This window comes from Rutilus rutilus (assembly GCF_951802725.1).
Source record: "Rutilus rutilus genome assembly, chromosome: 6".
NCBI classification, from domain to species: Eukaryota; Metazoa; Chordata; class Actinopteri; order Cypriniformes; family Leuciscidae; genus Rutilus; species Rutilus rutilus.
This window is the reverse complement of record NC_140214.1, coordinates 14,186,660-14,201,946: the sequence shown is the minus strand read 5'-3', so window position 1 is coordinate 14,201,946 and position 15,287 is coordinate 14,186,660. Positions and strand designations below refer to the sequence as shown.

The window sequence follows — 15,287 nt, the reverse complement described above, 5'->3', positions numbered from 1 at the left end:
TTTGCTAGCTATAGTTACTTTGAAGGTGAATAGAAATGGCAGAAACAACTGTTAATATTTTATTATTTGAGATAGAACTAAAAGAACTTAAATATTTAAATTTTGTAGTGGTACATACATTATCCATAATAGCACATTTGTTTGTAGAAGGTATAGTTAAACCAGTTTAATGGTCATAATTTGCTTAAATTAATCCAATTTGGTAAATATCCTTGATCATTCTTTGTAGAATTTGTGTATAAACAATTTACAGTTGATTCTTCAAGTCATAATTTGCTTGTTGAAGTGTTGGAGTGACTATTAGAGCATTTTTGTTTGTTCATCAATGAACATTCTTTGTAGCATTTTTTTGTAGGGGGGGGGGGGGGGGGGGGGGGGCGCAAAAACTCAATCTTGCCTAGGGCAACCAAAGGGCTAGAGCCGGCCCTGCCTATACCATAAGTTATCCCTAAAATCAAGGAAATAGATTAAACCCTAACCTAATCCTGGTTGTAAGGAATCAGATGCTGCACGAGAAATCATGTTCACCGTGCTTCCACGGTAGGATACTTTTTTGAATAGTTTAAATGGAACAAGCACCATCTAATAAGTATTGTTGTTGTCATTTATGAATCAAAAATATGAATTTAAAAATGTTACGCGAAAACATAGACAGACTTCCACTAGGGGGCAGAGTCCCTCTTGTCGTCCAAATAGACAAATATTCCACTTCATTTATACTGTCAACCATGACAGACACTAGTCACAAATCACAAGTACACATTGTCATCTTACAATTCAGTGACTATGAATTCAATGATTATACATTTGATATTCTCCCTTTACAAATATTTAGATGTTTGAGGGTTGTAATATTTCCTGTGTGGGGGCAGGGGTGAAGAAGTCACATTTAAACTACCAAGACACTGTGTACAAAGGACAAGTTCAGTGATCCCACAAATAGACAGCAAAAATGAAGGCAGTTTCCCAGATAAAAAAAAAGGGAATGGGGAACATATTAAGGTTTTGTTTTACATTACCTGATCGTTAAATTAATTACCCCCATAAATGGACCTTTTAGAGGATCAAAACATAATAATATAATGATAATTTATTTTGCATACAGATTAAAAACATTAGTTCCATTCAAATATGCAGTCAGGAAGCAGTAACAGTTACATACTTACAACTGTATGCCTGCCTTCTGTTTTACCACAGATTCCCCACTGAAGTAACGCAGTCTTTATTATTATTGCCATATTTTAGCAATATACCATAAAAAAAATTATACAGAAAATGTTGATATGATATTATCTATACACTGATTATCATTGAACTACAGCTGAGAGGATGTTGTCATCCAGGTCGACTGTCCATGTGTGACTCCATCTGAAAGGATCTGATATCCTCTCCGATGAATTCAGTCACTGCAGGGATGAGAAATTATGGTAGAAATCATTTAATTGATTGATACAGATCTATCATGAGACTCTGGTTCTACTTAGCAAATCTCATATTTCAAACTGTAAATAACAATGTTGTGATGCCTAAATTCACTTGTAGCATTTCAAATGACTGAATTTAGTTTTTAGTGTTTTATTTCAAAAACCTTTTTTGACAAAACAGCATAGAATTTTAATATAAGCCTTTTATTGGTTATTGGTCATAACATGAAATATAACTATTGGCTTACTGGTATCTACATCATGACATTCAGTATCATTATATATTACAATAATAAAATGTTTTACATTCAAAAATGTTTAATACAAAATAATTTACCATTATCTACATAATTATAGAATAATACATTATTATTTTATATGATTACACTACCATTCAAAAGTTTGGATGTATATAATGTATATGTATATATGTATATAATCAAAAATACTGTAAAACAGTAATATTGTGAAATATTGTTACAGTTTAAAATAACTGTTTTCTATCTGAATATATTTGAAAATGTTATTTATTCCTGTGATGGCGAATCTGAATTTTCAGCATCATTACTCAGTGTCACATGACACTTCAGAAATTATTCAAATATGCTGATTTGGTGCTCAAGAAACATTTCTTATTATTATCAATGTTGAAAACAGTTGTGTTGCTTAATAATTTAATTAAAACAGTGAAACTTTTTTTCAAGATTTGTTTTAAAAGTTAAAAAGAACAGCATTTATTTGAATGTATAAGCGTTCTTGCAGAATAAAAAATGTATTTCTTTAAAGAAATAAGAGAAAAAACTCTTCTGTGATACTATCTGCAACACTTTATTAGAGGTCAGAGCAGCACATGATGTTTGCGAAGAAGCATCTTTTAATTTTTTTTAGGTACAAATAAATATTAGTATATAATTTGAATACGAGCCATTTACTGGTTATTGACCATAACATTAAAATAATTATTGGCTAATCAGTATCAGTCTGAATTTTAATATCAGTGCATCCCTAGCATCACACATAAAATCAATCATACCCACCTTCCTCTAATGTGATATGTTGCATCGGTGAAGGGCCCGTAAAGTCCGGGGGTCCCTCCAACTTCAGGCTAGAAGCGGTGTCTCTTTCAGCGGGACGCATCTGGTGCTCCCAGCTCTCGTATTGGCCGTATGGAGGTGGACACAGGTCCTGATAGTGGCTAGTATTTGACGGAGGCGAGGAGCACATCTCTTGGGGGCAAGGACAGTGTGGGTATGGGGAGTGAGAGAGCGGAGGAAGAGGCGAGGTGGAGATCGGACTGCTGGCAGGGAACGGGCTCAGAGAACAAGAGTGTGAGGGAGAAGGTGAAGAGGATAGATAGGGAGAGTCGAGCCACGGAGACGGGGAGGGGGAAAGAGGTTGTGAGGCTCTTGGGTACATAGGAGGAAGAAGCTCTGTGAAACCCAGCTCCAGGCTCTCAAAGCTAGGATGTCTTTCGGTCAGGGCACCGCGACCTCCACCATCCTCGATAACCTCTGGTTTCCGGCAGTAGTCCTCCTGGTAGCCGTGCAAGGAGTAAGAGTACTCACTGGGATATGGAGGGAGGTGGAAAGACATGCTTCTGTCATCTACGGATAGGTCTGACCTCATGTCGACAGAACTGCCGCTCTCCATAGGGCAAAGCGTCACCCCTTCCAGGGGCAAGATGGAGGGACGGGATAGGAGTGGATCCTCCTCTTTAAACATGACTAGAAAATGAGGAAAACACACAAGTCAAGATGGACATATTATGACATTTAGTGACTTTCCTGTGCACTCGCCATCTACCATTGGTCAGCCAAACATATTTCCCCTCCCCCGAATTCACAACATTGGTTCAGCTGGTTTTGCATTAGAAAATATATTTTGTTTATCTATTTACATAGAGTTGTATAACACAACATTAAAGATGTACCATGACATTCAGCAAATTTGATATGTAATATTAAATAATGTAATTTATTCCTGTGATGGCAAAGCTGAGTTTTCACCATCATTACTCCAGTCTTCAGTGTCACATGATCCTTCAGAAATCATTCTAATATGCTGATGTGGTGCTCAGGAAACACTTATTATCAATGCTAAAAACAGTTTTTAGTTTTTTAAATATTTTTGTCGATTTTTGTGATACATTTTTTTCAGGATTCTTTAATGAACAAAGTGTATTTTAGAACAGCTGAAACCTTCTGTAACATTAGAAATGTTTTACTATCACTTTTGATCAATTTAATGCATCCTTACTGGAAAAAAAAGTATTATTTGAAATATAAATTTCTTAAAAAAAATTAGAGAAAGACATTAATATTGCTCTTCTGTGATGCTATCTGGAACACTTTATTGGAGATCAAAGCAGCACTTGAGTTGAACATGCTTTTAGATTATGAAAGAGAACAGGTTCTTTATTACACATGGCATGCAAAAGACATATTTTGCATTTCTTGTCAACAGCACCGATTAATACCATGCGCAGAGGGATTCTACCATGTAAAAACACAGCTAACTGCTGCCTGTGTAACACTCACTGGGCAGATATTTAAAGCAGTGTGTGCTGCTCCTCTTCCTCTTCCCATTGGACACGTACAGGCAGACAGATACTGGGTGGTTCAGTGAAAGATCATTATAGGCTGGCACTCGTACACACAGCAAATTCTGGACCATAAGTAAATATAGACAGAATTAGTCCAATTCCTTTCAAGTTCTACACAGAGTCTAACTCACAGAGTCATAGTTAAGTATATGGTCGATGTACCTCATTGCTTTTGTCCCTGTCCACATGTGCCTCCTCCTCCCACTGGACTTTGCCATCTAGAAATAAATAATAAAAATAAATACAACAACATCATTGATTTTATGATATTGTGGTGTTTTCTTCCTTATGCGCTCATGTAAGCTATAATGTACCCTATCGTTAAAAAGTTTGGGGTCTCTTATGCTTTTCTATTTTAATACATTTTAAAATGTAAAGTAATTTATTCCTGTGAAGAAAAATATACATTTACTCCAGTCTTTAGAGTCACATGATCCTTCAGAAATCATTCTAATATGCTGATTTGGTGCTAAATTTGTTTTATTATTAATTAGTTGCACTGCTTAATTTTGTGGAAACCATAATATATGTATTCAGGATTCTTTTGAGAACAGAAAGTTCAAAAGAACAGCAACTATTTGAAATATAATTTTTTGTAACAATGTAAAAGTCTTAAGTGTCACTCTTAAATTTAATACATCCTGGCTAAAAAAAAGTATTAGGGTACATTTAAACGACAATGTAATAAAAATGGATTACAAAAAAAACAGACTACAGAAGACAAAGTTGTTAAAATGATCCCCGTTCACACGGATCCGCGAAAACGAATACAAACGCTGTATTATGCATGCCAGGCCAGTAGTTGGCGATGTCACATTGACTGAACACGTAATACCCATGCACATGACGTCACCATTTCACAAATTCTCGTTTTTGTAGTTTACATAGCTGCGTTTCCACTGAAATTACTCGGAACAATTTGTCCCAGGAACTTTTTTACTAGACCTAGAACCGTAGACCTGTTGCTAGCCGCGTTTCCACCGCGGTCTAAAGTACCGTGAAGATTAGGCAAATAGTCCGGTGACGTAGGACTGGAACTTTACAGTTCCTACTGGATTTCATCCTCTGAAATTAAGCTTAATAAAGCCTGAACCTCGTCGTCAGTCCATCGGTCGTATTTTTTAAACTCTCATTGTTGATTCGAATAGCAGACGGCTGTTACTGCACGCACCGCAACAGATGGTGGTTGAATAAAATGCTGCGTGGAGTCAACCAATCAAAATGCGGCATGAACTCAACCAATCAGCATGTTCAGCACCCAAGTCCCACCCCTGAAAGTTCCTGAACTTTGAAAAAGTACTACCTCGCGAGCAGGGACTTTCGGAGGGGGAAATATTTACCCGGAACTTAATTTAGACCCTGGAGTACCACCCCAAAGTTCATAGTTCCTGCGGTGAAATAGTGCGGTGGCTTGTGATGACAAAAACTTGAAACTCGTTTTCAAAAGTTTGCGTTTTCATCCCCCAAACTGCTGTTGTCGTGTAATTGAAAAATATTCCGGTTTTAGTATAAAAAGGTGTAGTAGGTGTAAAGTAAGTGTAAAGTAGGTGTAAAGAAAAACAGCTTTCATTTTTTTTTCTGCATGAAAATGTGCATTATTGTTGGGCTACTCGAATACCTGATCCTCTCTCCATAAAGAAGACTCTGGAGGTGGGTAGAAAGTTAGTCCCACCAAGAAGCAGTTCCTCCCCTCCCTCTGTTGAACAGGAAGTAAGACTGACAGACTCCACTACAGGAAGCTCCTGTGCAGAGCGCTGTGCTGCAGGCAGGAACAAGCATACATTTAAGCTTAAATTTGAGTGAACATCAAATGAAGATTGTTCAGTGTGTACAAAGAGTGACTAAATGATGCTGGTATTTAGAGAAAATTGTGCTTAATTTATAAAAAGACGTTTAATAAAAAAAAGAAAAAGATACAAAGCATTTAATTGACTTGATGTTTGAAACAGTATTATGTATGCTCATCAAAATGCACTTTTAAAAAGTGTATAGGACAAAATTAAAAAGTGAAAGAGGTAACTTACGCATAGGAGTTGCAGTTAAACATGCATAATTGTGATTTGCTTCACTCACAGCATTCAATGGGTAAAGAGGCGACCTGAAGGGCTAAGACTCGTCCTGGGGGGACGATGGGCGGAGACAGCGGGAGGTGTGTGCGGAACACCAAGCGCACTCGAGTGTTCTTTCTTCCTACATCCGTCTCTCCCTTCCGGAGTTCAATGTCGGAGTTCCTCAGCTTTAGAATACCTGCACAGTCAATGCTGAGAGGCAATCACAGGAATTCATGTATGAGCACTTACTGAGGTGTTTATGACATTTAATCAGAGGTCAAATGTCTCTTTCTCACAGGGCAGTCATGTTGTTCTCCGGGTTGAGTGGGATGTCCAGGAGTTTGGTGCCAGCCTGGACACTCTCCTGACTAGCTGTGCCTACCATCTTCCCTGTTACTCTGTGTGAGAGACAAGTATATCACATGTCAAGCCATGGATCAACCAAAAACACTTTTGTTCAATACTGTGCAATATCATAGAGTTTTACCTATGTATTTGATAAAAAGGATGAGGACGTATTGATCTGTCATCGGCAGTTCCTACAAACACCTGTAAGGAGAGCGGCTGTCTCTCAGTGTAACCTACGAGCTGGATGCCAGAGAGAAAAGAGCAAAAAAATTTATATAAATTCAATTATTTCGAATAAATTATCTATACTCTATATCTAATTATCTATTATCTAAGTACAGTAATGCAACAGAAAAGTACACACACATATATATACACACAATAACACTTTGTTAATAATACTGAAATACAATAGTTTTTCTTTCTTGAATAGTAAAATGCCACACACTTACTAAGCAAGTCACACACCTATGAAGTAACGGTACATACTGTACAGGATTGTACATTAATTATAGCTTATGAGCGTTACTAACCTTCACCACTGGATGGCCTCCAGGTGATGCCTTTACTGCTCCTCGACTTCCTTCAGTTTCATAATGAGCGCGATGGTGTGGTCTGGGTTGTACCTCTATACGCAGTTCATACTGGTCAAACTGTGAAGGAAGTGGCCAGTCAAGTGGCGGCAGTGCATTAGACCTGTGGAAGTAATAAGGAAGCAGAGTTGATTACCTAAGACATTATTCTGATTTCTATCAGAATGTAAATCTAAAGTAGTGAGCAAAACAGTAGGTTTAGTATGCTACATTTTTATCAATTTATCAGTTTAATTCAGAAAATTGTATAACTTTATAATCTTGGCAATTTTGTGTAAAAATGTCATAACTGATTAAATAATCAATTAAGAAAGTGGATCATAACATCATTGATATTGCTTCTATTTTATCCATCACACTGGAAATGAAATGTCAAATTGTGTGCATTACATTGTGGGATACAATATTCTACAGTATTCCAATGTACTTTTTTTTTTTTACTTTTAGCATTTCTGCAGTATACAATATGTATACTACTGTGCATAAAATTCTGTATTCACTGAATACCCGAATGACCTACTACATTTGGCAGAATGCTCAGTATACAAAAGAGCTTATTGCATGGAATCCTAAAATGATTTTTTTTTAAATAATCAATTTATAGATGATAGATAGATAGATAGATAGATAGATAGATAGATAGATAGATAGATAGATAGATAGATAGATAGATAGATAGATAGATAGATAGATAGATAGATAGATAGGAGACTCTGCATAGCATTAAGGCTGATGACGTGTGATGTCTGCGCGAGCAGGGTTTATGGACATACATATGTTGACAGGCAGGTAGGACATCGTATGATTGCATTCGGAACGAAAAATAAGAAAAATTATAGAAAAATAGAAAATAGAATAAAAAATAGAAAAATAATTGTTTAACACTTTACAATAAGGTTTCATTAGTTAACTGCACTTCTACAGCATTTATTAATCGTTGTTAATGTTAATTTCAACATTTACAAATACATTATTAAATCAAAAGTTGTATTTGTTAACATTAGTTAATGCACTGTGAAATAACATGAACAAACAATGAACAGCTGGAATTTTATTAACTAACATTAACTAAGATGAACAACTACCGTAACAAATCTATTGCTCATGGTTAGATCATGTTAGTTAATACATTAACTAATGTAAACAAATGAAACCTTATTGTAAAGTGTTACCAAAAACTGCCTACCCTGCCCTATCTTTAAACTTTAATTTGAAAATACAACCTGATGAGGTCATGTGATATCATATCAATGTAGCGTACTGCAGTTGAAATGTTTGCATACTGTTACAAATACTATTTAAAATATTAGGCAGTATTCTGTTCTAAACAACTCCTTAACATAAAAATTGAAAATGAAACATAAGAGATGTGTGCTAACCTAAAGAGAGGACTGTGAGCGCAGGCCCTGGTTCTGCCCCAGCCCAGAGCAGGAGGCACAGACAGGTAGTCCATCCCTAGTGTGGGGGCATCCCTTCTCAGCTGAGTGACCTCTGGGAGGGGGCAGGTAGAGTTCTGAATGGGGGTCAGCTCTGGTTCGATATCTCTTGATGACACCTGGATTGGCACACATATTGTGAACACCCAGAAACACACCAAGATGGTCATGTGACAGAGATAATTCTTCAAATAACACACTAATTTCTTTGTTTGATTAGAATGGACCATCAGTGAATGACCACAAGAATGGACCATCAGTGAGTTTAAGGATTTCAAGAGGATCACCTGTTCCAGGGAGGTTTTCCTGGTCTTCTGTGGGATGCTGAGCTCACAGCTCGCTGGAGCCTGAGACTGAGCCGAGGTTTCTCCCGCGTCTGGGAAGGAAGAGAGATCCTCAGAGTAGCTGCTTCTGCGGGAGGTGCTGGGGGAGGCCATTGGGGAGTTCCTGCGCTTTTTGCCCCCAGGAGACGTAGGGCGCGAGGAGGGCGACAGGCAGAAGTGGGCAGCAGCTTCACTCAGCTCCTCCTCCTCCACCAGGAGAGAATCACAGCTGGAAGCTGGACTCAGCCATCCACGAGATGAGGAACTGGAAGCAGGGCTGGGGCTGGGGCTGAGGGAACCTGCCCCTGTCATGACATCACGGTAGGAATCCAGCAGGGGCAGGTATAGACGCTCCCTGTCCCAGCCACCCCCACTGTCCCAGTAATTTCCCCCCGCTGGGCCTGAGTCATCTTCAGGGGAGATAGTGGTGATCTGGATACTAGGGCACTCAAGCACTCTAGAATCTGATACCTAAAATAATTGTGATATTATTGAACTACCACAACAGCGCTGCAACACAACTGATGAATCTACAGCATGACCAAAACAGACAGCAATGTTGTCCTTTTAATGAATGAATGCAGTTCTTTTTAGTGAATCAAAAACATACAGCACAATGAGTGTTCGGATTCCCGAACTATGTGACTTTTATGCATGTTACTTTTAGTAAATCAAACACATACAGTTCACAACTACCTAGTTTTAAATCAGTGTAGTTACTGACTATGCAGTGTTATTTTGTATTATTTATATACCATTATAGCATTTATTATTTTTTGGAACTAGCTTTTATTTAAATATTATTTAGTTCATTTTAGTTTTAGTTTAAATTTGAATAATTGTGTTGTCCTTTCCATTCATTTTTCAAAAAAATTATTTTTAGTACTTCAGCTTCAGTAAATGGCCCAGACAACAAATTTTCTTTCTTTCTTTTCTTAAAGTCTCCCTGCGGTGAAAATCAAGCTTTTAATATTGCTTATCTACGTGGTGTTTTTAATGTTTTAAGACAAACCATGTGTAAATTCATAAGTCAACACCATTGCTGAGTATTTTCTCCTTAAAACTGCAGTGAACCAAACACAGTCTCTAAAACACGCTTTGAAATCGCTGGTGCTTCTGGTTAAAGTTTTTTAAAGTTAAAGTTTAAACTTTTCATCTAATATTTATATTTTGTTTTCTTTCAGCTTTATTTCAATTAGTTCCAAGTTTTAGTTAACAATAACAGCAATGTTAATATGATAATGTGTTTTCACCCATTATGAAGTTTTTAATTTTTAAATGAAATATTATTGAATAAAATGTGTTACCTGATTGTTTGTTTAATATTGTTGTATAGTAAAAGGCTAATATGGAACTGCATTTATGCCAAGTCAATTAAAAAGTCACACATCTTTTGCAATAACTGTTTTTAAATGTACTTATTATCTGGACAAATAAGATAAAATAAATAAATAATAATTATAACTTTTCTCATAATTTGACAATGGAATTGCATTTTTTTTCCTTTTTCTAAATGTCTTTTTTTCCAGAAAAAGTACTAAAAGAATCATTAATGGAACTATTAAGGAAGCAGAATTGTTATGAGAAATCAGAAGCGTGACCAGGTTTTTTTTTACTCTACATCCTATTTGCAACCCTGTTTATTACATGTTTTTGAGTTTCAAAGAAAAAGGTCTTGATTTTATCCATCAGAACAAGATTACAAAGACAAACATGTTTTGTTTTGGATAATAATTTGCAGATGAATGACATACAATATGGCCAGAAACATGTAGGGTCGATTCTGGTTTTGTGTTGATTTTAAATGCTACAATGAACTCTGACATTTATCTACAGACCTTATGTGCCAAAATAAAAAAAATGCAGGTCAGGTCCTGGCAACTGATTCTGTTCACAATAAACATTACTGGGCAACAAAAATGAACTCCTGAAATTAAAACCAGACATCTGGATTTATTTTGCCATAATTAATCGTGTAACATTACCCTAGTATCAGGATGTTCTAGAAATCTACAATTCAGGCAAATGTGCTTCCCACCTGTATAGATCTTGCTGGCAGACTCTCGTAAGTGCCACTGAACTCCCTGACTAATGCCCGCCTGGGGGGTGGCGAATGCATCCCAGCTCTGCGGCCGGCTGACTGCGGAGGCAAGGGGATACCCATGGGCTGGCCAGCCTGTGTGGAAGTCAAGTGGGTATCTGGTGGCAAAAAAAAAAGATTATTGTATAGCTTTTTGAGCCACAAGTATGTGCATATGGGATAAACAATTGCTGAAACATGAGACACGAGGCCACTCAATAGAAAATCATAACAAACACAGGGAAGCCTTTGTGGAAACGTCATTTATTATTTCCACAAGTACACACAGACTTGTTTACCTCAGAACACATCCATAAGGTTTTCCAAATGGGGTGATTTCTGAAATCTCTCAACTCTCAAAACTACAATCTGCCACACCAAATCATTAGCATAGCAATGACAGTTTACACAAAAATGCCACAGTTTCTTTAGTTTCTTTGTCTTAAGGGTGCTTTTTTGTTCCCACCCTTGTGCTTCACAATAATTCAGCTTAATAATTTAGGTTAATTTAGCTTAAATTAACACTTAAAACACATTTGTCTGATAGAATGTTTCAGATATTATAAAAGCTACTTTAAAATCAACTTATCGCACTCGTAAAAGCCCTCATTTGCAGTCACTGCTCTATTGTTGTGGTAAACTATGATTAACAAATTAAATGTTTGTAGGGGCAATTCTAAAGTACAAAATTTAGAACCTACTCAGCAAGTTCTAATCCTTAAAGTTGTTAATATGATGTAGGGCACAAGTAAATAAATAATTATATATGGCAAGGCAACGCTTAAGAACATAGTAAACATCTGAAGAAAGCACTTGCGGTAAAAGGCAGCAAAGTGATGCGGTGTGTGCGGACGGAAACCTGAGGTGCATGTTTCTACGACTTCATGCCAATATGAAGGCGGAGGATGGGTGTACAACAGAATGTGTGCCAGGAGGGGGAAACAGGGCAGAGAAAAGGAGGGAATATTGGAGGGAGGTATCTAAATGCATGCTCAGTAAACAGAGATTGAGGGTTCGGGTCCAGATGGCAGCTGTTAACTCTGCTCACACGCACAGCTGATTAAAAACACATTGCGCTGTGCTCCACACTTACCCATAAACACACGCACACTTCAGCGGATAAAACTTAGTTACATGGGCAGTGAGTCAGACTACATGAACATATAAGAATTCTTTAGAGAAATGTTTCCATGTTTTAAAGTCAAGACATTCAAAAAGTCTCCTAAAATATGCACAAAAAGTGTACTGCCAATGGGTCAATGACAAATAAGAATCAAGTTCATGTATTTTAAAAAATATTAAACATTTTTCCACAAAACATATTGAAGTAATGACTATATATAAAAATGTCAACTGGTCTAACCATCATCATGTAAAAAACTCATATTTTCCTTCCACCTATAATTAACTAGTGTCCACAACTTATCGTTATTTTTTAAAACGTTTTAAACATGTCAGTGCAAAAAAATATTGTATACATATAAATGTTTGAGCCTTGATTCTATATTATGACCTGAACTAAGTGTTCCCTTTCATAAAAGGTGAAAAATTGTTTTGGACACAAGACACAACCATGAAGGTCTTCGCTGTTTATGATTTTCTTGTCACCTGACAACAAAATGAATTGCCAGATAAACTTTTTTTTCTTCTTCAAAATGTTCATAATATTTTAATGCAAAATCGTTTCACAGCACATTTAACTAATAATAATAATAATAATAATAATGAGTAAAACTACTTTTTATGGGTGGATGGTTTTTTGAGGTATTATGAGTTGTTCGGCCAGTTACAACACCAAGACATTTTTGACAACTATAACAGAAATACTTTTAATTCAGAAAATAAAAATATGTTCATTAGGCCATTAGGTTCATTAGGGGGAGCTTGTCTCAAGTTTGATGCTTAGAAGTGAGCTTTCCATGGCATCTGTTGCTTGATTGATGTACAGAGGCATCTGGCTGGGATTCATCAGTACTGGAATTACATTCCCATTTAATTTAGTGATGGGAACAGCCATAATATATATATATATATATATATATATATATATATTGTGCATATTCTGTAGGATTCTGATATAATGACTGAAACAGTATATTTTATCCAAAGCTACTTGTAAATACGCCGCACTTAAAGCAACCTATTATAAATGTATTGACTGTTTAAGGGGACAACAGTTGTCATTTTATATACTAGATTATGATTTACGGTTTTTGCACCTAAAACATCGGTTACCAGCCCAGATCTATAACCACTCATATGCACCATCCCAATATTGGTTCGCCACCCTTCCATCTTTCACACATACCGGCTGGCTCATGATGCGTCTGGCCGCTCTCGGTCTCCTCTGGGCCGCAGCGGCTCTGGCGCGGCGGATCCTCCTCGAACACGAGCTTGAACTCGAACTCTCCCTCCTCCCATCCCGAGCCCGGCGCGGCCCCCATCTCTGACTCCGAGAAAAGTACGACCGAGACCGGCGACAGAGAAATCACTGACCCTCTCTCACTTCTCAATATCGGCTCCGTCTAAAACTAATGGGAGCCATACAGCTTTTCCAGAAAGTCACTGTGCGCGATCCACTTTCTCCTTCGTGCGCCTTCCTTGTATTAGGCTACATTAAAGAATTAAAAGTTATCCTCAAGTTGAAGTATCACATTTGCATTGACCATTTTCTTATTTCCGCATCGCTCATGCTGTTTAACAGTTGCACATCTCTTTATCTAACTTTTTCTTCCCTGTAGATTCGCTTGCGATTTCCGTGACAGTCGGTTATTATAACTTCATCTCACGAACTTCCATCGTCCAGAACAGTCCATATTCACAGCCTCAAGTCCCACATACGTTCACGTTCAATAACAAATATCCGAAGAATTTACATTCATACCATCACTCCTCCGCCAGCATAGAACAAAAAAGTTATATGTAGTTCTTTTTCGTTCTTTACCCTTAATTGCCTTTGGGCGGGTTCTTCGGTACCGTTACTCTCTCCCAATTGGCTATTTGACCTGTCAATCAACAGACCTTAACTTTACATGCCCGCTTTTGCTGCATAGTGTGTTGATTGGTCAGTGAGTACAACTACATATTTTAGGGTGAACTATGAAGTATAACTTTATGATACCCACAAGAATCTATTCCAACACACATTTTTAAAAGCAGAAACACATTGTCTAATAGAGAATTCCCTGGACAGACACCAGCGAAAGTCTTTTCTGGCAAACAGGTTCTGAGACAAACATATTTCATATTCCTTTTCCACATGCTTAAACATAGTGGCTATTTTTGTTTTAGACAAGATCCTGATGCTGAAAGTTTGTCCATCTATGACGCCATAACTACAGTCATTCTCTCTCTCTCTCTCTCTCTCTCTCTCCCCCCCATACTTTCCCCCTTCAATGTCCCTCCCCTTCCTTTTCCCCAACTCTTTATCCCAGTTCTCCCTCCTTTCCCTCCCCCTGTAAGATCTGTTTCTCATTATCCTCTGTAGTCTGCACTCTGTCTGAGACGGGAGATGAAAAACTTAAATAAACATGTTCTCTCTCTCCCTCTTTCTGCTTTCTGACAATTCTCACAATAATTATCTTTTGTCTTATTTTAAAGCTTGTCTCAAGTTCGATGCTTAGGAGTGAGCTTTCCATGGCATCTGTTGCTTGATAAGTTGATGTACAGAGGCATCTGGCTGGGATTCATCAGTACTGGAATTACATTCCCACTTAATTTAGTGATGGGAACAGCCATAATTCTGGGAGAGAATAGAGCATATAAAGCCTTTTTTGAAATGGGATCCTATGGTCTTAAGCACAGGGCTTGATTGTGAGGTGGCCCATTTCATCTAGTTATATAAATATCAGAGTTATGCATGAGCTTCTCATCAGCAGCAATCTGTGCTGGCTTCAACTATATATACCATCCACCACTAGACCAAAAGCATTTTTATGGGAGAATGTTGCCATCATGTGGACAACAAAGATAGCTATTATGTTTAGTTCCCACACAGCCTCCAATCACGTCACAATGACATATATGCAAATTTGAGTAACTGTAAACTTCAAGCAAAGCAATGATTAAGCTGCTCACTTCGGTGCTCCACTGAACCCATGAGAGTTTGGAGAAGCTTATGTTACTCATGGGAAACAGGTCACTGAATAATGACCCAGAGGTCAGAAATAAGGAAGTGTATTTTCTCGCTAAGTTCTCCCTCTCTCTCTCTCTCTCTCTCTTACACACACACACACACATTTCTCACATATATTAGTAGTTTCCCGTTTAGGGAATGCAGTGCCATATTTTCAATAATAGTCACTGAATACCTCATGCAGTGAGTGTGTGTGTGTGTGTGTGTGTGTGTGTGTGTGTGTGTGTGTGTGTGTGTGTGTGTGTGTGTGTGTGTGTGTGTGTGTGTGTGTGTGTGTGTGTGAAAAACCAATTCC

General features: G+C 37.5%; 1 protein-coding gene across 1 annotated transcript; it reads right to left on the bottom strand.

Annotated features, from left to right (window-relative positions):
• Nucleotides 1-1,070: 1,070 nt before the first annotated feature.
• On the bottom strand, nucleotides 1,071-13,770 carry nfatc4 (nuclear factor of activated T cells 4). The gene is made up of 13 exons (XM_084411435.1): nucleotides 13,166-13,770; nucleotides 10,816-10,976; nucleotides 8,742-9,248; nucleotides 8,398-8,573; nucleotides 6,959-7,121; nucleotides 6,565-6,665; nucleotides 6,374-6,475; nucleotides 6,100-6,287; nucleotides 5,645-5,785; nucleotides 4,189-4,244; nucleotides 3,962-4,088; nucleotides 2,462-3,148; nucleotides 1,071-1,406 (listed from the first exon to the last, which is right to left on the bottom strand). Exons 1-13 carry the CDS (start codon nucleotides 13,299-13,301, stop codon nucleotides 1,336-1,338), a joined length of 2,616 nt encoding a protein of 871 aa, XP_084267561.1. The 5' UTR covers nucleotides 13,302-13,770; the 3' UTR covers nucleotides 1,071-1,335.
• Between the last annotated feature and the right edge of the window lie 1,517 nt (nucleotides 13,771-15,287).

Excerpts from the sequence above, each read along its gene's own strand:
- nfatc4 (XM_084411435.1), bottom strand. The coding sequence starts at position 13,301 with ATGGGGGCCGCGCCGGGCTCGGGATGGGAGGAGGGAGAGTTCGAGTTC. Across the intron at positions 7,122-8,397 it reads GCTCACAGTCCTCTCTTTAG|GTCTAATGCACTGCCGCCAC; the intron begins GTTAGCACACAT and ends TTACTTCCACAG. Across the intron at positions 1,407-2,461 it reads ACATATCACATTAGAGGAAG|TGACTGAATTCATCGGAGAG; the intron begins GTGGGTATGATT and ends TCATCCCTGCAG.